The sequence below is a fragment of the Microtus pennsylvanicus genome, chromosome 14 (genome assembly GCF_037038515.1).
Source record: "Microtus pennsylvanicus isolate mMicPen1 chromosome 14, mMicPen1.hap1, whole genome shotgun sequence".
NCBI lineage: Eukaryota > Metazoa > Chordata > Mammalia > Rodentia > Cricetidae > Microtus > Microtus pennsylvanicus.
The window spans coordinates 3,174,212-3,200,759 of record NC_134592.1 but is presented as its reverse complement, the minus strand read 5'-3'; the positions used below and the strand labels follow the sequence as shown (position 1 = coordinate 3,200,759).

Genomic DNA, 26,548 nt, shown 5'->3' with positions numbered 1-26,548 from the left:
CCAAAACATCAGGCAGACCAACCTCCAATCCAGAGATGGATGCCTATGTGGGGTCCCTTGAATCAGAGCCGATAGCTCTATCCCTTGGGTGGCTTTATCATCTTTTGTGTTTCTTCAGAGTCAGCTTTCAGCAGCGCCTCACTGCATTGAGAATATTCTGCATTGAGGATAGGCTCAGTTAAGTGGCTGAGAGACAGGTTTAAACTTACCACGTGCCTGTCTGCTAATGGATTCTGCCACCTTCACAGATTCTGGCCCATGATGCTCCTGCCAGGTGAGGGAAAGCTCAAAGAGGACCAAATTGCAGAGGGGGAGGAGGGACTGCCATAGAGGACTCCAAAGAGGAAACACTGATAGAAAATGGATGCATGAGAGTACTTTGTTATGTGTGCATGGTTACCATTGGGAAAACAGTAATACACTCATCATTAACTCACGCTACGTGAGCCACACACCAGATGGGGTTTGTTAAGTTTTATTGGCTACAATACTAAATGATTTCAAAGAATTATTAGTTCCCACTTATGAAAACTTGGTAAGAGCACTCTTGGATTCTAAGAATCCCCAGCTGCTCTGTAGGAGACCTGGGACCATCCATTCCGCTCACATGACACGCCTGAGTGGAGAAATATTTTATTATCTTGCTGAGAGAATTCAGCTTTACATCCATATATTTTTAATGCTCTTAGGTTAAAAAAAAACCTGTCACAACTGTATGTGATTGTGGGTTTGCATAAATCTCAGAGCTTTTGCCAAAATAGTGAGCAGGAAGGTAGTCAATTTGGCCCCCTCTCCACAAGAGGGATGATCCCTGATTCTGAAGTCCTTTCTCTCTGCCAAGGTCATAGGGCCTGGTATTGGGAAGCAGCTGGGCAGTTGAGTGCATACTGGTAAGTGCTACTCATGGACGAAAACCACGTGGTTGAGGCTACACAAGTAGTCATGGCCAGATATTCTGTCAACCAGGGAGGTTGTGACTTTTTATTTGCTTCTTTACCATAAAAAGGTAGAACTCTCTTAGAAGTTATGATGGGAGAACTACACTGGTCCAGAAGAAATAGGTCAATTTTGCTTTTAAAACAACAACAGAGCCGGGTGGTGGTGGCGCACACCTTTAATCCCAGCACTCGGTAGGCAGGGGCAGGCAGATCTCTGTGAGTTTGAGGCCAGCCTGATCTACAGAGCTAGTGCTAGGACAGGCTCCAAAGCTACAGAGAAACCCTGTCTTGAAAAACCAAACCAAAACAAAAAATCAACAGAAAGGTACCAGAGAGATGACTAAGGATGGTTTTACATTCTGAGAAAACAAAGGTAATTAGAATTAAAGCTAAAAAGATCAGTACACATGTGTGCATGCATAGATGTATATGTTTGTACATACATGAATATACACATAGATTAGTGCACACAGATGTGTGTGCATGTTTGTGTACGTGTGTGGATTCACATATATGCATGTGTGTGTGAGTATAATGTGTGCATATATATGTGTGACTTCTTGTGTATATGTATGTATAGACATAAGTGTGTTTCCACATATGTATGTATAAATATATGTGTATGTATGTGCATATGCATGTGGATATACATATAAGAGTGTGAACAAATATATGTTTAGTGAATGTCTATGTGGGAGTGTCCATGAATGCATACGTGGCTTATTTAAGTGTGCATGTGCATACACATATATGAATGTGCATGTGGTTGTGTACCAATATGTACACATGTATAGCCACATGCACGCATCTATATGGTGTATGCTGAAGTATGGGAGCCTAGTGGACAAGTGGGAAGAATTCTCTGAGCTCCATGCCCTGCTCTAGGGTAGTCAGCTGAAGGAGCTGTTTGAGAATTTTTGAAATGTGACATATTTTCATGGAAGAGTGGACAACATATTAATACTAAGGAGGTACGGGTGTTTTGTGTGTGTGTGTGTGTGTGTGTCTGTGTGTGAAATGCAGGGTACCACATTGTGAAGATGACTCATGTGGAGATGACTCCGTTTAACAGCTAACATCACCGCAGGTCACTTATTAATTCACTTAATCGGTGGCGCAACACTAGTTCTCACAAGCATCAGCCCACCAACAGCCACAATCACATTTATTATCTTAGCCCTGTTCTCCGTGGATCAGCTGCTTGCCTCAGGCTGACATTTGACTTTAGGTGTAGATCATTTGTGAGCTGCTGGTTGGTGGGCTGTGTTCATTTGAGGGCCTGCCTCTGCCTCTGGCCACGTGTCCCTGGACACGGCTGGGTGGAACACACTGGAGCAGCTAAGTCTCAGACTCCAGGGCGGGACACCAGCCTCTACTGTGACAGTCCTTATCTCTGGATGACTTACCATGATAATCAATGTTATTAGGTGTCTGGTATTTACAATGAAATACATTTTCATTGATTTTAGAGCATATAGCAATGCACATAAATTAGCAGGTAATTAGCGCCCTGTGACTTGTGGCTTGAGACAAGTGTCCTCTGAGCCCCCGGGAATGCCTTGTTGAACTCTTGCTCTTCCATTTCCTTCCGGCAGATCTTCCCGAGGCACAGGCTCATTAGGCTTGTGCAATGACTCTAGCTGGGCAGACGCTAGGGCCAGGCTGCCTTGTGTAGCTGAATCATGCAGGAGCATGTCATTGCCCATTTTGTTCCATCAGCTCGGATTGTCTGGTGTGATTCGGGCAGATACAGGAAGCCTATGCTTTTTCTAGAGTGTTCTGGCATCCGCCATATCATGTGACATAGACTCTGTGGGGAAGCCCTTAACTGAGCTGTGTGTCTGCACTTGTGCCTGCCACCCTGCCTTTGTCTCAGTCTTCCCGTAGACACTTGATGAGGGTTGTGATGGTGCTCACCAGAGTTGCATACCAATGGCCACGGCCAGGGTGTGGAACCGTGCTGTATGCCCACAGCCAGGGTGCGGAACCGTGCTGTATGCCCACAGCCACAGCCAGGGTGTGGAACCGTGCTGTATGCCCACAGCCACAGCCAGGGTGTGGAACTGTGCTGTATGCCCACAGCCACAGCCAGGGTGTGGAACTGTGCTGTATGCCCACAGCCACAGCCAGGGTGTGGAACCGTGCTGTATGCCCACAGCCAGGGTGCGGAACCGTGCTGTATGCCCACAGCCACGGCCAGGGTGTGGAACTGTGCTGTATGCCCACAGCCACGGCCAGGGTGTGGAACTGTGCTGTATGCCCACAGCCACGGCCAGGGTGTGGAACTGTGCTGTATGCCCACAGCCAGGGTGTGGAACTGTGCTGTATGCCCACAGCCACAGCCAGGGTGTGGAACCGTGCTGTATGCCCACAGCCACGGCCAGGGTGTGGAACCGTGCTGTATGCCCACAGCCAGGGTGTGGAACCGTGCTGTATGCCCACAGCCACAGCCAGGGTGTGGAACAGTGCTGTATGCCCACAGCCAGGGTGTGGAACCGTGCTGTATGCCCACAGCCAGGGTGTGGAACAGTGCTGTATGCCCACAGCCAGGGTCAGGGTGTGGAACTGTGCTGTATGCCCACAGCCACAGCCAGGGTGTGGAACTGTGCTGTATGCCCACAGCCAGGGTGTGGAACCGTGCTGTATGCCCACAGCCACAGCCAGGGTGTGGAACCGTGCTGTATGCCCACAGCCACAGCCAGGGTGTGGAACCGTGCTGTATGCCCACAGCCACAGCCAGGGTGTGGAAGCATACTGTATGCCCACAGTGATGGTCACGGTCAGGATGTGGAACAGTGCCGTATGCCCACGGCCATGGGCATGGCATGGAACAGTGCTGTATGCCAACTGCTGGAACCAGGGTGTGGAGCAATGGCACATGACTACCCCAGCCTGTCTTCCAGCTTAAGGTGCCCTTGCACTTCTGTACCCTGGGAGGAGAGAGGTATCAATCAGACTGATGGGAGCCTCCCACAGTTCATTTCTGATGATGTCACTGAGGGGAAAATCGGCAGTCAGATAGGAGCAGTTCGGAAACTGACAAACCTGGCCTTAATTTTACTGTTTACAGTGCTGAGATCAGAGAAGCCCCTTGACCGCAGTAGGGCATGGCATTTGTGTGAGCCAGCATGATGCCTAGGCCTACAGCTCTGAGATGTCACCTGCTATACCCCAGTATCCTTAAAAGGCTCGCAGCCATAGCTGCCCTTCCTTAAAATACTGCTTGAATTCAGTGCTTATGGATGAGGGGATGGTCCTGGGTGTCATGAGGCTGTAGGTCGTTGGGAGTGGAGGTACAGATGAGGCAGGGCTGCTTCAGGGCTAAAGTGTGTGACACAAATATGCTAAAAATGTGCTTTACAGGTGAAAATACAGTTTCCCATAAGACTATATCATTGCTTTGAAGAAATGGCATCTCTTAGGGTAGAGGCTGCTACGGTTGAGCTTGCTAGTCTCTAGTGCACACAACAATAGGATGAATAAGGGACTGTGTGGGGTCAGCTGCCCTGCGCGTGACCCAGAGTCCTCTTAAGAAAAGAAACCGAAGCAAAGGACCCTGCCAGCCATGATTTTCTCCTCTGGCAGGTCAATGGAGCAACCCTAAGGATGAAAGGAGGCCACTGGCCTGTGGGAATTGCAGGCCTGTGTGTCCTTTGGGAGCCTGGTTCCGTGTCTTGCTCCACCTATGCTTGCTAAGTGCCGCTGGCTCCTACAGCTATAAGTAACTGTACCAACTCTTGTGTGAAGGAGTTAATGGTTCAGTCATTTTGAAATTAATAATTTTCTCTCAGTTTATCAGTTTTCTTGCATTCATTCACTTACTTAGACATAAGGGCAGCATGGAAGAATGGACAGAAGATGCAAAGAAGACCCCAAGAACCTCAGTCCTGAGAGGATGATGCACCCTTTAGTGTAGGGGTAGCCCCAACCAATCACCTTGCTTGTAGGGCGGGGTCGCCTAAGGATATTTTTTACTAATAAATATTGCTGGTGTGCTCTCCCCTGCCCCTTCTGCTTTCCTGTTCTCCGCTGGAACCACAGGTTCTGTGAGTCTTTCCCTAATTAAAGCTAAATATATTCTTATAATTTCTGTCTGCCTTCATTTACGCCGCTACATTTGGTGCCCAACGTGGGGCTCTTTGCCCCCACCCCTGTGCGGCCCCGGGGACACAAGCTGGATCTTTCCCAGCCTTTGCGAACAAGTCAGCTAAAGGAGCTCAGGAAGTGTGAGCATAGCCCGCTAGCTTTCACAGCTCGCTCCCAGCTCGCTTTCCCTTCCCCAACTCCCGTCCAGCTGCACGATCATCAGCAACTCGGCCCCGCCACGGTACAGTTGCAGTGACAGATGGGCGACCTCTGCCCTCAGGGTTAGGGACATCATTTAGTGGTTGGTATAGGGTTGAGGGGATGGGGGAGATATTTTATGGAATTCGGGGTACTTTAAAAAAGGGGGAGGGGAATAACTGGTTTGATGGGATGATTGGTATTTGTGAATTACTGTTTTTTAAAAATTGTATTAGTACTGTTTCTTGTATATTGATATATTAAATATTAAATGTGAGTGCCCCTACCTCTATTTTTTGTATAAGAGTATGCTTATAACTTTGTCTATATTGTATTGATACATTTACCATATTACAATGTACATTTCTACCTCTAATATTATTTATATAATGACATTGTTTACAGTTGGAGATCATTGTCTTCATATATTACACAGTTGTTTATTCTCTTAGTCTTCAAGTTAGATAAGTATTGAAAATTATGTTTGCCATATTTATTTTTAGGATAATCAGGTTTTTTAGATACATAGAGATTATATTTAGTATAGATAGTGTAATCTTCAGCCTCTTCAAAGAGCTATAGAAAATGACCTTTAATCTAACCTAAAATTCCGTGCCAACGAGACACAATCACTCCTGACAACACCACTCTACTCCCGAGAGAACGTTGAACACCAAAGACACTCCACTGGGAGCTTGTCTTCTTGGCAAAACTGGCCTTTGGGTTAAGAAAATCCCATACCTCAACTACTGACAAAGTTACAAAATATCCATAAGTGGATAAAACAGGATGGTCTTATCTTGCCAAGACAGGGTAGGATAGTTCTAAAAAAGTTCCTTGCCTTAAATAATGGTATGTCAGTTATGTTAGGCCTTATCCAAAGTTGGTTGACTCAACATTGCTAGCGAGACTTTGGGTGATTGCCCAGGTAGTCAGTTGTCTCTATCATTTGTTGCACATTTTGGATATTTCTTGTTTGTTAAGTAATATTACTTCCCTTATCAGATCTTTGATGGAGTTAAAGATTAGATAATAGTAGTTACTCTCTACATTATTTAGACTACGTAAAATAAAATGTTTAGTGTATTTATTATTTGTTCCTATTATATATAGTTATATTTGGTTTGGCTCTATCTTATTTAGACAAAAGGGGGAGATGTAGGGGTAGCCCCAACCAATCACCTTGCTTGTAGGGCAGGGTCGCCTGAGGATATTTTTTACTAATAAATATTGCTGGTGTGCTCTCCCCTGCCCCTTCTGCTTTCCTGTTCTCTGCTGGAACCTCAGGTTCTGTGAGTCTTTCCCAATTAAAGCTAAATATATTCTTATAATTTCTGTCTGCCTTCATTTACGACGCTACACTTTAGTTGATAATCATTGCACACTGTGGCAGGTCCCACGTGATGTTTGGCAGACTCACTGGGCTGGCCTGTGTGGAGGACACCATGGGGGTCTTTTGAATGGGTATTGGTAGATGCATAGGAGTTTGACAACTAGAGAAATAGCCATGAAGGCATTAGGCTTTGTTGTTGAAAGATAAATATGTTCAGAGCACACCAGCTTTTGTGGGCTCCTATCACTGCACTATACAGGTGTGAATATAGGACTGTATCCCTAAGAGGGAACACTCACCTGAGTATAGATAGAGGCCTCTCTTATGCCCCACCCCTGACCCTGCCTAGATTATGTCCATCCCTTCTCTGTGTTCAGGGTGGCTTGGCACACTGTAAGATAGCAGCCAGCTGCCTACTCCCTGCTGGGTGAGCACATTTACCATTGGCTCACCTTCCTATTTCATCAGAGGTTATCAGGGTCTCTTTCACTTGCAGGGAGAGGCTAGCCACCTTTGTGTGTTCTCTTTAAGTGCAGGTTCTATATTCTTTCACTCTTCATGTCTTCTGTTTCCCTTCACCTACTTGTTCTTTCCTCTTTTTTTCTTTGTCCAAGGTGGTCACTGACATTGCAGAAGCCTCCCTATAGAACGTAGCACACAGCCAGTCTCCCTAGAGATGGGGTCAGATGCCAGCATCCATCCCTGTGTGCACAGCTGTAGAGAGATCATGGGATCACATGCCAGCATCCATCCCTGTGTGCACAGCTGTAGAGATGGGGTCATATGCCAGCATCCATCCCTGTGTGCACAATAGTAGAGATGGGGGCAGATGCCAGCATCCATCCCTGTGTGCACAGCTGTAGAGAGATCATGGGATCAGATGCCAGCATCCATCCCTGTGTGCACAGCTGTAGAGACATCATGGGATCACATGCCAGCGTCCATCCCTGTGTGCACAGCTGTAGAGACATCATGGGATCACATGCCAGCATCCATCCCTGTGTGCACAGCTGTAGAGAGATCATGGGATCACATGCCAGCATCCATCCCTGTGTGCACAGCTGTAGAGATGGGGGCAGATGCCAGCATCCATCCCTGTGTGCACAGCTGTAGAGATGGGGGCAGATGCCAGCATCCATCCCTGTGTGCACAGCTGTAGAGAGATCATGGGATCACATGCCAGCATCCATCCCTGTGTGCACAGCTGTAGAGAGATCATGGGATCAGATGCCAGCATCCATCCCTGTGTGCACAGCTGTAGAGACATCATGGGATCACATGCCAGCATCCATCCCTGTGTGCACAGCTGTAGAGAGATCATGGGATCACATGCCAGCATCCATCCCTGTGTGCACAGCTGTAGAGATGGGGGCAGATGCCAGCATCCATCCCTGTGTGCACAGCTGTAGAGATGGGGGCAGATGCCAGCATCCATCCCTGTGTGCACAGCTGTAGAGAGATCATGGGATCACATGCCAGCATCCATCCCTGTGTGCACAGCTGTAGAGAGATCATGGGATCACATGCCAGCATCCATCCCTGTGTGCACAGCTGTAGAGAGATCATGGGATCACATGCCAGCATCCATCCCTGTGTGCACAGCGGTAGAGCATGAGGGTCAGATGTATGTGAGCATCCATCTCTGTGTGCACATATGTCTGGTCCATTTCTGTTGTGTGTACTTCTGCCCCAAGATGCTTCTAGCTGTGAGCTCAGTCTCAAGCCCCTGGGACTTCCTTGGGTGGTCAGCTCAGCAATACTGTGAAGCTAGGGGAGGGGCACATCTGCATAGTTGATCATGCCCAGGATGTGGGCTCTCTCTTATGTGGCCTTGAAGGCACAGGGCATGCCAAGCATCCTGATGAAGAGATTGGTCAGATCATTCAGGGATCTGTTATAATAGCTTCAGAATAACCTAGCTCCATCATGATGAAGTAGACCCAAGGAACCTGCATGGGGGTCTGAAAGCCTCAAGAGTCCTTGGTATCTCTGTCACTGACTCCTCTTCTGTCTTTCTTATCCAGGCTGCTTGTTTGAGGATGGCCTGTGTGGATCATCGGAGGCCTGTATGAACGGTGAGTGTGGGTTCATGGGGCACTGCCGAAGCTCTGATCTCTTCCTTCTGTTGTGAGTAGGAGTGGGACCTCCAGCCTAGGGGGATGTGTCTTCTGAAAAGGGCAGCACAACTGTTTGTCTTTGGATGTGGTAGATAGAGAGAGATCTTACACACAGATTTGTGTCTCAGAGCCATTGGCCCTGTTCCCTGAGTTTAGGGCTGTTCTCTAGAAGCTCAGTAGCAGGAGGCAGGAGCATGGCTCATGACAGACTCTGGTGTAGGGAAGAGAGGCTGAGCGTGAGTTCGGTGTGCTGGCTTTCCTCAGCACTAGCCCTGCTTGCCCCACACACCCAGCCTGTGCTCGATGACTGCACATCTTCTGTGTTCGTGTCTTGAGGCTGAGCTCACAGGAAGTCCTTCTTAAAACCAGCTCCTGCAAGGGTTGGCTGAGTGACTGTCAGCAGGGAAGGAAGTTGTTGTAGGAGCTGCGGGCCTCTTCCCACAGCCCGGCTCCTGGCCGCTTGGCTAGCTTATACTCCGAAATAACAACACACAAATTGTATTCTTTTAAACACTGCCTGGCCCATTAGTTTCAGCCTCTTAACCCATTTCTAATAATCTATGTAGCACCACGAGGTACGCTTACCAGGAAAGATTCAGCATGTCTGACCTGGTGGCTGGCTGCATTGCTTCTGCCCTGGAGAGAGCTGCATGGCGTCTAAGCTCACTTCCTCTTCCTCCCAGCATTCTGTTCTGTTTACTCCACCCACCTATGTTCTAATCTATGAGGGCCAAGCAGTTTCTTTATTTTTTAACCAATGACCTTTCTCCATCAGGAAGTGGCCAAGGACTTCTCAAATAAAGGAAACTACTTTGTGTCTTGGTTGGTGGGTGACCAGTTCTTGGGAGTTCACTGTTTGAACTACAGGAGGGGTGGACATTATGCTCGAAGGTCACAGTTGTGTGTTACAGAGTGAGGCTGGGTATACAGTGGCCCCCAGAAACCCCAGCCAGACCGGAGAGGCAGGCACACCATGCATTTCCTCTCAGCTTACTGCCTGTGGGGAGGGCAAGTGTTCTGTTGCTGCTGCTGCTGCTGCTGCTGCTGCGGGGCAGTGGCGGTGGCGTCTGAGCTGGCACAGGTGCTCTTCTATGACCCTGCCTCGCTGCAGGTGTCTATTGGCAGCAGAGAAGTCACCAGCCTTGGGGACAGGGCAGGCCTGCCCTTGAGTGCAGGAGCCGAGCTTTGTCTGTGCTGAAAAACTAAGCCAAGTGCTTGTCAGTCGGTCATGCAGAGGACCAGCCCCATGGCCTTGATCAGGAATCTCAGGGTGGGGGAGAGCTGTCTGTGTGTCTAAGAAGGCAGCAAGAGCCAGCAGGGAAGGACAGCACTGGCCCCTGGAAGGAAGGAGAGCAGGATGCCAACTGTGCCCAGCCCTGCTTTGTGTTTGCTTTCTGGGGGAATGTGACGCCAGGCCAGGCCAGGCCAGGTGTGGATCCTGCCAACCATGTGGCATGACTCCAGACTCCTTGCATTGTACTTTGTGCTGCTTTTTTTTTTTTGAGAAATCATTAAGTATACTATCTTAACAATATTTTATTAGTCTGAGCCCACCAAGCTCTGATCAAAGAGGACACAAAATGTGTGTGTGCGTGCGCACATATGTTTTGTGTAACCAGAAACACAGTACCAACAAAATGACAGACACAACTGTTACCCTTCCCTCAGCAGAAAGCAAGTCTGGAAGGTTCTTTCCTAACTCCAGCTTGCCTTTCCAACCTTCAGTGATAAGCACATTATTAAGATAATAGCTTTCCATTCTTTGGGAAAGAAAAGCAATTTAAATGTAAATATAGATATTCAGGTCTTGATGTAAGGAACAGACAGTATTTGGCACTGTTTTCTAGTGCAGTTAGGTCTAGGAAAGGGCAAGGCAGGCCATTCAAGGGCTGTAAGCCTGGGTGTTTGCTGTGGCTGACTGGAGACAAGAAACATAACATCCTGTTGCTGCTGGCCTGGATTTACTGTTGTCATGGTGACTGTATAATTGAGGCTGCCAGCTGGTGGAGCAGAGAGGTGTGACCTGGATCGGTGAAGATGGACAGGTGGCCATGGGGCAGGGTGTGGCATGGAGTCCAGGGTGCTTGCATTCACACATGGGATCTCTTTCATTCTCTCCTTTTCTCGGGATACAGACAGACATGTGTAATCTTATCAGCTAATTTGTGCTTTTTAGACGCCTCTAGACCTTTAAAACAAAACCAAAAGGTTAAAGTGATTGGATGGAATGAGGTAATTTATCAAGAATATCAAAAGCTAAACATAGTCGATTTACACCTGTTATTAAAAAAAAGCAAAGGAAATAAAAGGGCTAGGGGTTTAACTCAGTGGTAGAGTTAACTTTGTGCTGCAAGGCCCTGGTTTGATCTTCAGTACTGTAAAAAAAACAACACCACACCTACACAGAGCAACAACAAAACAAACAACATTAGCAGGAATCTGGGAAAGGGGAGGGAGTATGAAAAGGCCCCGCACCACGGGAAGAGTACGGCTGCTCATTGAACGTCAAGTATGGATATGACTTAGTGATCCTGCTTGTGGGCTTATGTCCACTGACAGCAGAGCCCTGAAGAATACATGCACAGCTGTGGGCACCACGGTACTTTCCATTATTTCCCCGCATGCAGAGAGGCAGAGTTTCTCCCTCAGTGGGTGGAGAAAGAAAACCGGGCCCCGTACACCGTAGGGCATCACTGACATAGGGACACTGTGCTCTGTAAAATAAGCCAGCCGCAGGAAACGACAAATGCCGTATGGTTTTACCTTCACTGGCTCCTAGAGCAACATATTCAAAGACAGACAGCTGGGTGTTGCGAGGCGGCATCTGCAGATGAGGGTTGGGGAGTTTTAATTGGTGAGGGGCGTCAGTTTAGGAGATGAGAAAGTTCTAGAGGTGGTGTGTTGATGACTACACAGCAGTGGTGTTCTTCATGCCACCGAGCTACACACCTGAAAATGGCTGGGATGGCAGACTTCACCGTAGGAGTATATGATTACCATTGGGTATGTTAGTTTTTTATTGCCTTGGCAAAATAATAGGAAAAGAAACTTAAAAGGAAGAAAACATTATTTCGCCTTGTGGTTTTAGGGGTTTGGGGCTATGAAAGTGGTTCTCAACCTGTGGGTCACAACTCCTTTGACAAGCCTGTATCTCCAAATATATTTGCATTACAATTCATAGCAGTAGCAAAACTGCAGTTATGAAGCAGCAATGAGAATAATTTTATGGCTGCGGTCACCACAACATGAGGAACTCCATGAAAGAGCTGCCGCAGGGGAAAGGTTGAGAACCATTCCTCCGTGGTCAGCTGTCTCTACTCCCTTAGACACAGGAGGACAGACAGGAAGATCAAGAAGGCACAAAATAGTAGAGCTGTCTACCTCACGACAGAGGGGAAGCTGAGGGACAGGATAGGAGCCGGGGACAAGGTGTACACTTCAAAAACTGCCTTCTTCCTCTAACTAAGAGAGAGACCTTCTTCCTCTCACTAAGAGAGAGACCTTCTTCCTCTCACTAAGAGAGAGACCTTCTTCCTCTCACTAAGAGAGAGACCTTCTTCCTCTCACTAAGAGAGAGACCTTCTTCCTCTCACTAAGAGAGAGACCTTCTTCCTCTCACTAAGAGAGAGACCTTCTTCCTCTCGCTAAGAGAGAGACCTTCTTCTCACTAAGAGAGAGGCCTTTTCCTCTCACTAAGAGAGAGACCTTCTTCCTCTCACTAAGCCCCACATTTCCATTTCTACCACCTCTCGATAGTACCACAAAATTATGAATACATTCACTGACCAACCCATTGATTAGGTGAGAGTACTCAGGATCCAACCATTTCTTAGTGGGGACAGGCCTAACCACACAAGTGTTTTCGTTGACACTTCTTACCACAGACACAATATCCCACAATCAAAAGCTTAAAAATGTAAACTCTGAAACAGTATTTGGTCATTAGAGGAAAAGCTGTATGTGTTCTGAGTATTTTGCCATCCTGGTATGGGCTGAAGAAAATAGAGTTTATAATAGTCACATGGGATTCCTGTGTGTGAGAAAAATCTGCTTCAAAAGGTTTGGATTAGAATTTCTTCCAGAACTAATAACCCTGAATGTCAAAAGCTAGACAATAAGTCCTAAAAAAGAAATCTCATGAATGAGAAAGTACTAGAGCAAATTTGCAAAGATTTGAAATAATGCTTATGGTACACCATTGGGTCAGTGGTTTATGGAGGTGTCTCTCTGGGCTCCACAAGTCCCAGCCTGTAATCTGACTCACAAGACAGACAACCCGAAGTATTAAAGGAAGCTTCCGGCACAGATAACCCTTTGCAGTGATAACTATGTGCATTCTAGACACAGCAGATGTATCATCAATATTGAAATAAGAATGCTTTAAAAAGTTTATTGTTAATTTACATGTGCTTGCATGTATGTCTGTGCAATGTGTATGTGTGGTACTCACAGAGGCCTGCAGGGGGCATTAGATCCCCTAGGGCTTGAATTACAGATAGTGAGAGCCACCATGTGGGTGCTGGGAACCAAAATTGGTCCTCTGGAAGAGCAGTTAGTGCTTTTAACCACTTGGCCACCTCTCCAGCCCCAGGGAGTGCTTTTATAATTGTGTTGTTAGCTACTTCTCTTGTTGCTATACCCAAACACAATTACTAGAAGCGATTTTGGCGAGAAACTGTTTACTGTGTGTGGCTTACAATTTAAAATAGAGCCCATTATGGTGGGGAAGATGCAGAACCAGGAGCATGAGATGGCTGCTCCCTGTTCCAAGGTATGGAGCTGCCCGAAGTTAGAGGTAACTTCCGCCTTAGTTAACTTAATCTGAAAACTCCATTATAGACATTACAAACAGGCCCAGAGGTCTGCTCTTTGGCTCATCTAGACCTGATTAAGTTGGCAGACAGTATTAACCATGCACTTTTGTTTTATTCATGATTCAAATATTGAGCAGACATTAGAAAGCGAGCGTGGAGACCATTATAAGCACCGAGTTGTGAGAGGAGAACCCATTTGATACGGGGACGGCTATGCAGACAGGAAGGGAAGGCCTCAAAGGCACGTGCCAAGCTATGACTCCTCATCTGAGCCGTCACTCTACTTTTCTTATTTTTTTTCTGTTTTTCAAATGTTTTCTTACAAACATCTTTATTGATATGGTATTTTAAATACTAAGAAGGACAATTGTGATAAAATTAGATGGGGCCCATTCAGTGCTCTTTGAGCCTGCTAGCTTTTAACGACTTAATAGCTGAGTATTTAAAATAAAACAAAAGTTAATAATATGTGGTTCTACTTTATGGGTCAGTACCTGACCAGTGAGCACTTAATATAGCCCTGTGCTCACGTTGGCAGCACACATACTAAAGTTGGAACAGTACAGAGAAGATTACCATAGCTCCTGTGCTAACATGTAAATTCATGAAGCATTCCATATTTAAAAAAAAGAACAGAAAACAGCCGCCTCCTCCTAGTGGCCCTGTGCCACACAGGTGCTGGAAGTGCTGGCTTGCCAGGTATGGCGAACTTAGGAAAATTCCGCCCGAAGATCACATTGACTGTGGCGCCATGCCTGACTTTGTTGTCATTTGTATCCTGCTCTCAGCAAACAGGGAGGGTCCTCTGCTGAAGGGATTTAATGAAGGAAGAGGAGAAAGGCTCAGTGAGTCATCTCGGGAGTGTGACAGGAGAGTGGGACCTACAAAAGCTTCCTCAAGATTAATGCGCCTGCGCAAGAGTAAGAAGCCAGCTAGCAGGGAAACACTGGAAACCCTTCTCGACCCTGGCATCATTTGACAAACAGAGCATGTGCTAAACGGAGCCCTGGAAATCCAAACGGGATGGAGGGGGGACTATAGAAGAACATGTACTGTATGGCTGTGATCTTTGGGGGCCCACTAGTGTGCTTCCAATCTTCAGGTGCTCTTTTTCCTTCTGAGTAAGCTATTTCTATTCCAGGGCTAACTGAAAGGGGATGCTCTCACCATCTCCCCTACTGGCTGGCTGCTGTACAATTTCTACCTCAACTCTGCTGTGTTTTCTCTCAAACTCTAATAAAATTGTTCATGAACTTCCTTCTGCGTCCATTCTTCTTTTATTGATTTTTTTTATTGACCTCTACATTTTTCTCTGCTCACCTTCCTGTCTTTCCCCTCCCTTCCACCTTTCCCCAAGGTCCCCAAGCTCCCAATTTACTCAGGAGATATTTTTCTACTTCCCATGTAGATTAGATCTATGAAAATCTCTCTTAGGGTCCTCTAAGTTCTCTGGGATTGTGATTTGTGGCTGGTTTTCTTTGTTTTATGTTTAAAAACCACTTATGAGTGAGTACATGTGATAATTGTCTTTCTGTGTCTGGGATACCTCACTCAAAATGATGTTTTTTTTTAGCTCCATCCATTTGCCTGCAAAATTCAAGATGTCGTTATTTTTTTCCGCTGTGTAGTACTCCATTGTGTAAATGTACCACATTTTCCTTACCCATTCTTCGGTCAAGGGGCATTTAGGTTGTTTCCAGGTTCTGGCTATGACAAACAAAGCTGCTATGAATGTAGTTGAGCACATGTCCTTGTGGAATGATTGAGCATCCTTTGGATATATACCCAAAAGTGGTATTACTGGGTCTTGAGGAAGGTTGCTTCTTAATTTTCAGAGAAATCGCCACAGTGACATCCAAAGGGGCTGTACCAGCTTGCACTCCCATCAGCAATGCAGGAGTGTTCTCTTTACCCCACAAGGGCTCCAGCATAAGTTGTCATCAGTGTCTTTGATCTTGGTATAAGATGGAATCTCAGAGTTGTTTTGATTGCTGTTTCTATTTCTTCAGCTGTTATAGGTCTGTTTAATTTGCTTATCTGGTCTTGATTTAATTTTGGTAAGTGATATTTATCCAGAAAGCTGTCCATTTCTTTTAAGTTTTCTAATTTTGTAGAGTACAGGTTTTCAAAATATGACCTGATGATTCTCTGGATTTCCTCCATGTCCGTTGTTATGTCCTCCTTTTCATCTCTGATTTTGTTAATTTGGATATTCTCTCTCTGCCTTTTGGTTAGTTTGGTTAGTTTGTCTATTTTGTTGATTTTCTCAAAGAACTAACTCTTTGTCTTATTGATTCTTTGAATTGTTTTTTTTTGTTTCTATTTTGTTGATTTCAGCTCTCAATTTGATTATTTCCTGCCATGTAGGTCTCTTAGGTAAGTTTGCTTCTTTTTGTTCTAAAGTGTTGAAATGTTCTGTTAATTCACTAGTGTGGGATTTTTCTAGTTTCTTTATGTAATCATTTATTGCTATGAACTTTCCTCTTAACATTGCTTTCATTGTGTCCCATAAATTTGGGTATGTTGTGTGGCCATTTTAATTGAATTTTAGGAAGTCTTTAATTTCTCCCTTTATTTCTTCCTTGACCCATTGACTATTTAGGTGGGCATTGTTTAATTTCCATGTGTTTGTGGTTTTTCTGGAATTAGTATTGCTGTTGACTCTAGTTTTAAACCATGGGGTTATTCTATTTTTTTTGTATTTGTTGAGGTTTTTTTTGTTACTGAGTATGCGGTCAATTTTTGAGAACGTTCCATGAGGTGCTGAAAAGAAGGTATATTCTTTTTTGTTTCGATGGAATATTCTATAGATGTCTGCTAAGTCCATTTGGGTCATAACATCTGTTAGTTCCCTTATTTCTCTGTTCAGTTTTTGTCTGACTGACCTGTCCACTGGTGAGAGGGGAGTGTTGAAGTCTCCCACTATTACTGTGTGGGGTTTAATGTATGATTTAAGCTTTAGAAGTATTTCTTTTACATATGAGGGTGCCCTTGTATTTGGGGCATAGATGTTCAGTATTGAGATTTTTCTCTTGATGGATTTTTCCTGTGACTAATAGGAAATGTCCTTCTTTGTCTCTTTTGATTGATTTTAGTTTGAAGTCTATTTTGTTAGATATTAGGATAGCTACACTCACCTGTTTCTTAGGTCCATTTTATTGGAATATTTTTCCCAACCCTTTACTTTGAGACGATGTCTATCTTTGAGGCTGAGGTGTGTTTCTTGTGTGCTGAAGAAGGATGGGGTTCAGTTTTCATATCCAATCTGTTAGCCTGTGCCTTTTTATAGGTGAGTTGAGTCCATTTATATTAATGGATAATAATGACCAGTGATTGCTATCTCCTGTTAATTTAGTTTTCATTGTTGGTGATGTTAATTTGGGCATTTTCCTCTTTTTTTGGGATTTGCTGCTATGAGACCATCAATTGTCTGTGTTTTTGTTGGGTTGGAGTTTTCCTTCTAGTATTTTGGGTAGGGCTGAGTTTGTGGCTAGGTATTGATTAAATCTGGTTTTGTCATGGAATATCTTGTTTTGTCCTTCTATAGTGATTGAAATTTTTGCTGGGTGTAGTAGTCTGGGCTGGCATCTGTGGTCTCTTAATGTCTTCACAATACTTAACCATGACCTTCTGGCTTTCATTGTCTCCAAAGAAAAGTCAGGTGTGAAGAATCCGAAGATAGGTCTACCTTTATATGTTACTTGACCTTTTTTCTTTGTAGCTCATAATATTCTTTCTTTACTCTGTATGTTCTGTGTTTTGATTATTATGTGTCTAGGGGACTTTTTTTTTATCCAGTCTATTTGATGTCTGTAAACTTGTTGTATCTTTATAGGCATATGTTTCTTTAGGTTGGGAAAGTTTTCTTCTATGATTTTGTTAAATGTATTTTCCATGTTTTGAGTTGAACTTCTCCTTCTTCTATACCTATTATTCTTAGGTTTGGCCTTTTCATGGTGTTCCATGTTTCCTGGATATTTTGAGTTAAGCTTTTGTTAGATTTAATGTTTTCTTTAACTGATGAGTCTATTTCCTCTACTGTATCTTCAGCGCTTGAGATTCTCTCTTCCATCTCTTGTATTCTGCTGTTCATGCTTGCGTTTGTGGTTCCTGATTGTTTTCTCACGATTTCTGTTTCTATAATTCCCTCATCTTGTGTTTTCTTTATTGTCTATAGTTCAGTTTTCAAGTTTTGAATAGTTTCTTTCATATGTTTGATTGCTTTTTTTTGTTTGTTTTCTTTAAGGGATTTGCTGATGTCTTCCAATCTTTTGTCTGTCTTTTCCTCCATTTCTTTGAGGGAATTTCTCATTTCCTTTTTAAGAGTTTCAAACATTCTCCTGAAGTTATTTTTTAGGTCATCTTCTTCTGCTTCATCTATATTTGGTTGCTCAAGTCTTGTTCTTTTAGGGTCTTTAGGTTTTACTGGTGTCTTTTTGCTCTTTGTGGTGTTGTGTGTGTTCTTACCTTTTCTACTCATCTTTTCCCCTAATAGGTGTGGTTGGTGCTGTCTGTGATTCTGTTGATTAATCTTCCAAGACTCAGATGGTTGTTCCTCATGTTACAGCGTGTGCCACAGTTCTAGTTACCCCTTTGGTCACTCTGTGTTCCTGGAGGTCACTCAGTGCTTTTGGCTTTGCTCCACTCCCTTGGAGTTTGCTGTCCCAGGCCTGCTCTAGCCTAGGTTGTCTGCTCAGACCTGTTTTCTGTAAATGTCCCTGGTCTGGATCTGTTCGTGCAGAGGTCCCCGGCTTGGGGGTTGGTCCTGAAAGAACTCTGGCTCTAGTCTACTCCCTTGGAGTTTCCAGGCTCAGATGTGCCGAAACCTGCAGAGGACTTGGCTCAGGCTTACTCTGTCAGAGGTCCCAGACTCATGTCTGGACCAGCAGAGATCTCTGGTTCCTGCCTACTCCCTCGGAGGTCCTAGACTCATGCCTAGACCCACAGGAGTCCCGGCTTAGGTCTACTCCCTTGAAGGTCCCAGATTTCTGTTCAGATCCTTAGTGGTCTCTGGCTCTGGCTCACTCGCTCAGTGGTTGCTTCCTTATACTTGTTCTGGTGGAGTTTGCTTTCAGGTCTGCTCTGGCCCAGGTTGATGGCTCAATCCTCCTGAGTCCATTCTAAAATTCTTTTGTTGTTCCCAGGTTGAGAGACCTCCTACCCCCCAGAAAGACCACCAGAATCCAGTTAGGTCCAGAATGCAAAAGCAAGGTTTAATTCTTATACTACCTAGCTTGGATTGGTTCCCAAATGTGATGCAGGAGAGCTCCCGTTCCTTATTTGGGGTTGTATATATATACAAAACCTGCAAGCCAGGTTTACTTAGGATCAAGGAAGTTGGTTTTGCTGAGTACAGGGTATGGACCACTTCTGCTCCTGTGCATGCCCCCTACCCTCCCTCCAAGCAGTTATTTCTGCTCTTTTCTAGACCACAAAGCTGGGAGTTAAGAGGGGGCTAGCTGCTAGGGACAGTTGGTCTGCACTTTTGCAAAGGTCCCTGGTTCCAGCCAACTCTTGATGCTGCAAAGAGCTCAAGGCCAGTATCTTAACCAGTTCCTGACAGGCAAAGCTTTTTAAAATTTTTTTATGTCCTTACACTTTTATGAATGAGACACAGCATTTCCCTGGAAACAGAAATGTTTGTGTACCTAGGTAGAAGAAATTATTAATTTGTCATTGTTGAAGAAAACATACAGTGCTCACTTAGGAATAAGAGATCGTGTATTCTGGAACTAATGTGAACGATCATGGCCCAGGAACACAGATTTCGGTTACCCAATTCTATATCCCAGTGTGAAAGCAGTGCCATAGTTTTACAGAACAAAGACAGTCATAATTAAGGCAGGTTTAAAATACATGGGTGGGAACATCAGTAACTGCAGCAAGATGGGGGAGACTTTTCTCTAGGCCTCAGACGCTAGCTGATGGCATTCATAACTTTTGATTGGTAGAAGCTAGTGGTCTGCTAAATTAATAGATTCCAAAGAGAGGGAGAGAGCTTAGAAACCAATAGGGGGATGATGAGGGTCATGAGTAACTAATGTGGGGTGGTTGAGAGCAGAGTAAAGTTGTTCGAACTTCTAGAAAAGGAGCCTGGGGTTTGGTGGCTCCAATAAGGGAGGGTCACCCATCCCCAATAAACGGTTTGAGAAGACAAGTTGTGATGGTTGGTTTTCCTTGTAAACATAAAAGGGTTTAAAATCCCCATGGAAACAACTGCTTGTGCCTATGAAAATGGTTCCAGAAATATTTCACTGAGGGGGAAGTCTCACCCTAGACGTGCATGGCACTATCCTATGGTGCCAGTGTTTCCCTCTCTCAGCTTCCCGACTGTGGCCAAGCTCCTGTCAGCATGCTTTCCCCACCGAGATGAACTGTCCCCTTGAACTATGTGCTAAAGTAAGCCCCCTTGTCCAGGACTGGAGAGATGCTCTTCTCGTAGAGGATGTGGGTTTCACTCCTAGCACTCACCTTGTGGCTCAGAACATCTGTGAAACTCAGGGTACAGGGGGCCAGTGCCTCTTTCTGACTACTCTGGGCACCAAATACATGGTGTACAGACATGGACATACATGTGAGCAAAACACATGCACACATAAAATGAAATAAATAAGTCTAAACAAATATATATAAACCAGGTCTTTCCTTTAAGCTGCTTTTATCAGGTGTCTGATCACATTAATAAGAAAAGCAAACAGTTCACCCTTCAGACCAGCACAGAGAAGACAAGCTTGCTGAATGTCCCACAGTGAACATTTAGAACTCTGCTTGCTGTGTAAGGCAGTGGTCTCTAGGGAGGTGGGAACTGGGGGAGCTCTCTAATCTGGAGAAGTACCTTTAAGGCGACTTTCTCTGTGTGCAGTTTTCCAGCAGTCCAGATTGGTGCTGTGAGGTTCTTGGCAGTCAGTATGAGTCATGGCACTAATTTCCAGTTTGCAGTCTTCTCTGTACAAACATGAAAGTGCCAGTGTTTGGTGCAGGACAAAGGCTCTGGCTAAAGAGTATGGCCCCACAGTGCCTGCACTTTGTGGCTGCACTTTGGATCAAGCTTATGAGGACACCCAGACAGAAACCCTGTTCATTTTTCTGGTTTCTAATGAGTAACCATCCTGCCATGAACAGAAAAGGTCAAGAGCAATGGCTTTTTATTTACCTTCAACCAAAGAACCAACACAGAACAAAGGTAGGGACTCCAGGGTCTTATCCTATAACCAGTTACCTGGGGCCTGTCCTAGTGGGGGTTACCATTGCCTCCTTAGCCTTATTCCCCAGGGAAAGGTGAGTGTACTATCTGCCTGTTCTGCAGCCCCACAAAGCAGAACAATCAGATCACAATGCAAGAAAATCAGAAATGATAGGAAGTGGAGTCAAAGCAGGAACTCAGTTTATTATTTTGAGTGGCAGCTTATATCCGTTAAGTGACATCATGTGATGCGGGGATACCTCCAGCCAATGAGAGACTGCCAGACCCTCCCTCTGGCTGGAGGGGCATCTACCTAGATTTTGCTGTCTCGTTCTCACTCAGTAGCTTTGAGACTATCCTTCAAACTCGAGCCAGGCTTTTTTCTGTCCTACAGGCTTTGAGGTACAGGCCCTGAGATAATTTTGGCCCAACATCTCCCCCTTTTTTGTTTTAGATCCCACCCCCCACCCTGTTCACCAAGCCTGACTAGCCACCAGGGAGAGGGTCTGGGTCAGGGTCACCCCTATCCAGAGTTTTTTACCTAGGTACCCTCAAATTGAGAGTTCACCTGTGGGGTGATATGTATCAAGCTTATTATAATGTACTCAATGGGCCATGAGTTGTACCTGTTGTATCTGTTTTTATAATGCTTGTTTCAGCCTTTGGTGAACACATGGGCCAAAAAGACAGATCAATAAACAAATAGCCATTGGCCCAATTAGGGAAGAGACGAGAGGGAAAATTAATGCAAACAGGCAAGTATCATTGTGCTGAATGATCATTGGGTCAGACAGGCAGGGAGTAACCCTGTCTCTTGGCAGATCCAAAACTACCCATATTCTTTGGACATGGTCCATGAAGCTCAAGACCCATCAGCCACATCACAAGTGAGGTTAAGGAGAGGGTGTCTGGTGTATGAGACACAAGTTGCGTTCAACATCTGCTAAAGGGGGATAGTAAGTCCCAACATCTATCCCATTTGGGGGGTTTCCCATCTACGAATATCAGCTTTATCTAGTGTCTCATAAGAGCCATTTACTCCAAAGGCTTTAAGATAGGGGCTAGTGGCTGTAAGCAAAGCCAACAGGTCTCGGTGGCTTCGGAGTTCATAAGGTTTAAAGCCATAAAGGCCATCTTAATGGTCTCCATCAAATAAGGTGAGGCTTCTAATCCCCCTACATCTCTACATGGCTTGGTGAATGATACCTTAGGGGCAGATGATGCGGGGGTTGAGGTATGTAAAGTTGAAGTATATACAGGTGTGTTCCCCATGGGCATTAGCTCGGGAAGCAGGCCCCAGCACCCGAGGAGGGTTCTCAGGAAGTATTTCCTTGTGAAGTGTCATGATAAGGCCATGATCATATCCCTTTTGGTATAGCCTTAATCCCCACATTTTTTTTAAAGATAACCAGGATAGGTTTCCTTTATTCTGCTGATCTGTAAACCTTAATATCAGAGGGTTACATCTAAATCGAGTGCATCTTCCATATAGGGGGTTCCGGGATAGGGGTACCTGGGAAACCGTAGAGATCATTATATCTCCATGTTGTTTTATTCAATGTCCAGTCTCAGTCTGCTCACACCCCCAGGAAGAACAATAGTAATCAGGAGCCCCCCCCCCAACCCAACAGTTTCTAATAGCCAAGGCAGTCCGCTTGCTTCCTGGGCATACATAAAAGGGGGTCTGCAGGGCATGTCTCCTAAGGACAAGAGAACACACAGGATCATTGGGGTCAGATGCCTGGGGTAGAGTGCACCCCCGAGAGCCTCTGCATTCAGGTCTCCCTTTGATCCCTGGAATCCAGTCTCCCACCTCCCACACACCAAGTCACAGAGGTCAAACATCAGGTCAGACCACCACGTCCAGGGTGTTGTCATCTGGGAAGTCTGGTTTAAGATCTTCCCAGTGCCAGAACTTGACAAGATCCAAGTCACTTTCTGTGGGTGGTGAGGGCTTGTTGCCTGGACCTTGGTCCTAGTAAGAGGAATTAACATGATTACAGCCAGGAGCGTCGTCTGAAATAGATAAACAGGCAACACTTTCCTCAATGGTTGATTTCCCTTGGGCAGTGGTGATTTTTCTTTTCTTGTGTTTAAATTTAAGTGTTGTCCACCATAATCTCTTTCTTTCTTTCTTGGTCATTTTGGTCTTCCCTGTTGTCCTGAGGGGAGGGGAGAAATTTTAAGTTATGATCGGGTAGCCATATAGGTGTTTCCCCTCTGTTTGGGAAGACACATCCATATGCTCCGCCCTGTGTCAACAAGGGACCTGGGCCCCTCCATTGGTTAGTGATAGGATCCTTCTACCTAACCTTTAGGCAGGACCTTGTTGGTAGGGTTCCCCAATGTTTCTAGAATCTATTTTGTTCATCTGATTTTTGAAAATTTAAAATGTTGATGGTTAATAATGCCTTTTGCAGTTGTAAATGGGGGGAGACTTCTCCCCCTTTTTATTTTATAAGGACCACTGTCAGATATTGGTGATGTCTTTCCACAATCATTTGACCCTGAGGCTTGTGTGGGGTCCCGGTGGTATGGGATATATTCCATCTCTGGATGAATTCTAATAATGTTTTACTTATAAGACAGGGCTGTTGTCAATTTTGACCTGTTGCGGTGGTCCGAACATAGCAAAACATTTTAAGAAGTGGCTTTTGGCATGGGCTGCCTTTTCCCCTGAGTGGGTTGTAGGTAGCCCAGCATGCCATAGAGTACATGTCTATGATCACAAACATATATTTTAACTTGCCAAATGGAAGGTAATGTGTTACATCTGTTTGCCAGATGATATTGGGTCTTAACCCTCTTGGGTTCACCCCCCAGCCCTTGTAAAAAGGGGGGGGATGGGTGCGGAGAAACTGTTGGCAAGCCTTGCATGTATGAACAATTCTCTTTAATTCTGTTGAGGGGATCTGGGGGTATAGATATTTGAGTCTTCTCCAGTTGACATGAGTTGAGTCATGCATTTGGGTAGCATTTTGTATGGGCAGAGTTGAGACCTCTATGAGACAGTCCCCTGAAGCTGCAACATCCGCAGCAGCATTCCCTTGGGAAATGAGGCCAGGGAGGTTTTGGTGCCCTTTGAGATGTTGAATATATATGTTTTTCTTCCATACCTTCTAAGAGTGATCTGAGTTGTATCATCAAGGCAGAAATAGGATTAGCATCCAATCTGATATAGGCATAGGGTAAGTGGGGCAGTAGGTTCACCACATAACGACTGCCTGAATAGAGATTGCAGGGATCTGGGACCTCTTGTAGGGCAATATATACAGCCATCATTGCCTTATATTGAGTGGATCCCCCACAAGGGAGAATTTTGGTAATCTTTGCCTTGGTCCCCCTGCAACGAAAACTACAAAGGCGGCCCCATTTTTCTCACTATCTGGGCAAACAGTGAATGTTTGGGGCAGGGGCCTAGAAGAAAAGACTGAGGGGACTCTGCAGTGCAGTTCTTGATATAGCTTCACTAGCTGGTACTCCCCAAAGTAGGTGTCCAGGGTCCCAAGAAATCCCTCCAGGGAAAGGCTTAGTCGAGAACAATGTCTGTCTACCCGTTCTAAAATTCATAAAATTCCTTAATTTTGAATTGAATTATTAACTTAAACAGATCTTTCCCATAATGTTGGAGGGACATGCCCCTGATTTTTATGATCATATCAGCTAGTTGATCGACTCTGGGAGTGCCCCCCTGAGTGGTGCGTACCTATTCTAGTGGTTGTGACTGCTGAACAATGGCAGCCAGCATGGACTTTTCCCTAATACTATCCAGCCTTGGATTGGAATGTTAGGATTATATCTCACCAAAGAAGCCTGATGGAGTTTGTTGACTAATTCAGTGAGTGCCTGACGACCCTCAGGGGGCAATGAAATGATCTCATAAGGTTTTCCCACTTTTAGGAAAGCATAGAACACATCTAGTCTCCCAGTCTCTACAGGCAACCAGGGCCTTACCCAGTTCATTTCTCCCAGTATATTTTGTAACCCCAATAAAATGAGAGGCTCAGGCAGGATTAAATGGGGTCCATTTATTTTGGGGGTACCTTTTGTATTTTGTTTGGGGCTATTTTAAATACATGTTGTTGGAGGGTATCAACAATAATGGTTACCCAGGTAGCCCTGAGTTCTCCAAATGCCCAATGATTAGATCATCCATATAAACACATAGAAGGGTATTGTCTTTGTCAAAATATGGAGAGAGGGTACTATACAAATATTGTTGGCAAAAGGCTGAACTACTGGCCATCTCCGATGGGAGAACAGTTCATTTGTATCTCTTGTCAGGTTGAGAGCATTTGTAGGAATGGAAGTGGCGAACTTTTTGCAGTCTTCCTCATGAAGAAAAAGCAGTCCTCTAGATGAATTACAGTGAGCTGAAACTAGGAGGGGATTGCTGGGACCCAGGGAAAGGTGAGTGTGCTATCTGTCCCTTCTGTAGCCCCACAATGCAGGACAATCAGACGCCATAGGGAGTCAAGTCAAAGCAGGAACTCAGTTTGTTACTGTGAATGGCGGCTTATATTGGTTAAGTGACATCATATGATGCGGGGATACCTCCAGCCAATGAGAGACAGCCAAGCCCTCCCTCTGGCTGGAGGCTCATCTACCTAGATTTTGCTGTCTCATCCTCACTTGGTAGCTTTGAGACTATCCTTCAAACTCATGCCAGGCTTTTTTTCTGTCTTACAGGCCTCAAGGTACAGGCCCTGAGATAATTTTGGCCCAATACCCATGACGGAAAGAACTTTGGGGAGGAAAGGGTTATTTTGCTCATACCTTCACAGCACAGTGTATCTTCAGAGGAAGTCAGAGCAGGAATCTGGAGGCAGGAGCTGATATGGAAACCACAAAAGAGTGCTTCTTTCTCCTCATGGTTTGTCCAGTTTGCTTTATTAAAGAACACAGGACCACCAATCCGGGGGTGGTCCCACTCACAATGGGCTGCCCCCATCAATCATTAATTAAAAAAATTTCATAAATCTTGCCTCCAACCTGATCTTATGGAGGCATTATGTGCATGGGTGTTTTGCCTGCTTAGATGCCTGTGTATGCCTGGTGCCTATGGAGGCCATGAAGGGCAGAGGAGGGCATCAAATTATCTAGAATTGGAGTTACAGATAGTTGTAAGCTGCCATGTGGGTATTGGGAATTGAACCCAGGTCCTCTGGGAGAACAACCAGTGCTCTTAACCACTGAGCCATCTCTACAGCTCCCTGTTTTATGAAGTTTTTATAGTAATGGAGTAAAGAGAATTGTTGACAGAGGTTTCTGTCCCACCTGGTCCCACAGCTATTTAGTCCCAAATAAACACACAGAGGTCTACATTAATCATAAACTGATCAGCCTAAGTTGATCAGGCTTTTTTTTTTTTGATTTTTCGAGACAGGGTTTCTCCGTAGCTTTTGGTTCCTGTCCTGGAACTAGCTCTTGTAGACCAGGCTGGCCTTGAACTCACAGAGATCCCCCTGCCTCTGCCTCCCGAGTGCTGGGATTAAAGGCGTGCGCCACCACCACCCAGCGATCAGGCTTTTCTTATTAATTAATTCTTACATCTTAAACTAGCCCATTATTCTTGTCTGTGTTATTCACGTGGCTTGGAACATTTTTCGGCGATGCAGTCACATCTTGCTTTCTCTGCAGCTGGGTCACAACTGTGCACTGTGCTTTTCTCTTCCCAGCATTCTTGTTGCCCTGCCTCTACTTCCTGCTTGTCTACTGGCCAATCAGCATTTTATTAAAAATAATACAAGTGACAGGATAAAAGACCATTGTCCCACAGCAGAGAATCATAAATCAGTGTATTTTCCAGATATATTGGTGAGACCATCAGGTGGGTTTGTTATGGCAAAGGAAGTCTGTGCTGTAGGCTTTGGACGCTG

The 26,548-nt window shown here is 45.2% G+C and overlaps 2 protein-coding genes and 1 non-coding gene across 3 annotated transcripts in view; all 3 read left to right on the top strand.

Annotated features, from left to right (window-relative positions):
• The window catches only part of Ptprn2 (protein tyrosine phosphatase receptor type N2), a 707,251-nt gene that overhangs the window by 68,029 nt on the left and 612,674 nt on the right, over positions 1-26,548 (top strand). Inside the window, exon 2 of the mRNA XM_075948076.1 lies at positions 8,580-8,630. Coding sequence (XP_075804191.1) covers positions 8,580-8,630 — 51 coding nt within the window. The remainder of the gene's footprint in view (positions 1-8,579; positions 8,631-26,548) is intronic.
• Positions 1-26,548, top strand: part of Ncapg2 (non-SMC condensin II complex subunit G2) — a 564,457-nt gene that overhangs the window by 154,605 nt on the left and 383,304 nt on the right. The gene's annotated exons all lie outside the window — the stretch shown is intronic.
• LOC142835447 (U6 spliceosomal RNA) lies at positions 14,009-14,110 on the top strand. Its single transcript, XR_012907874.1, has one exon. It is a non-coding gene; the product is annotated as a U6 spliceosomal RNA (small nuclear RNA).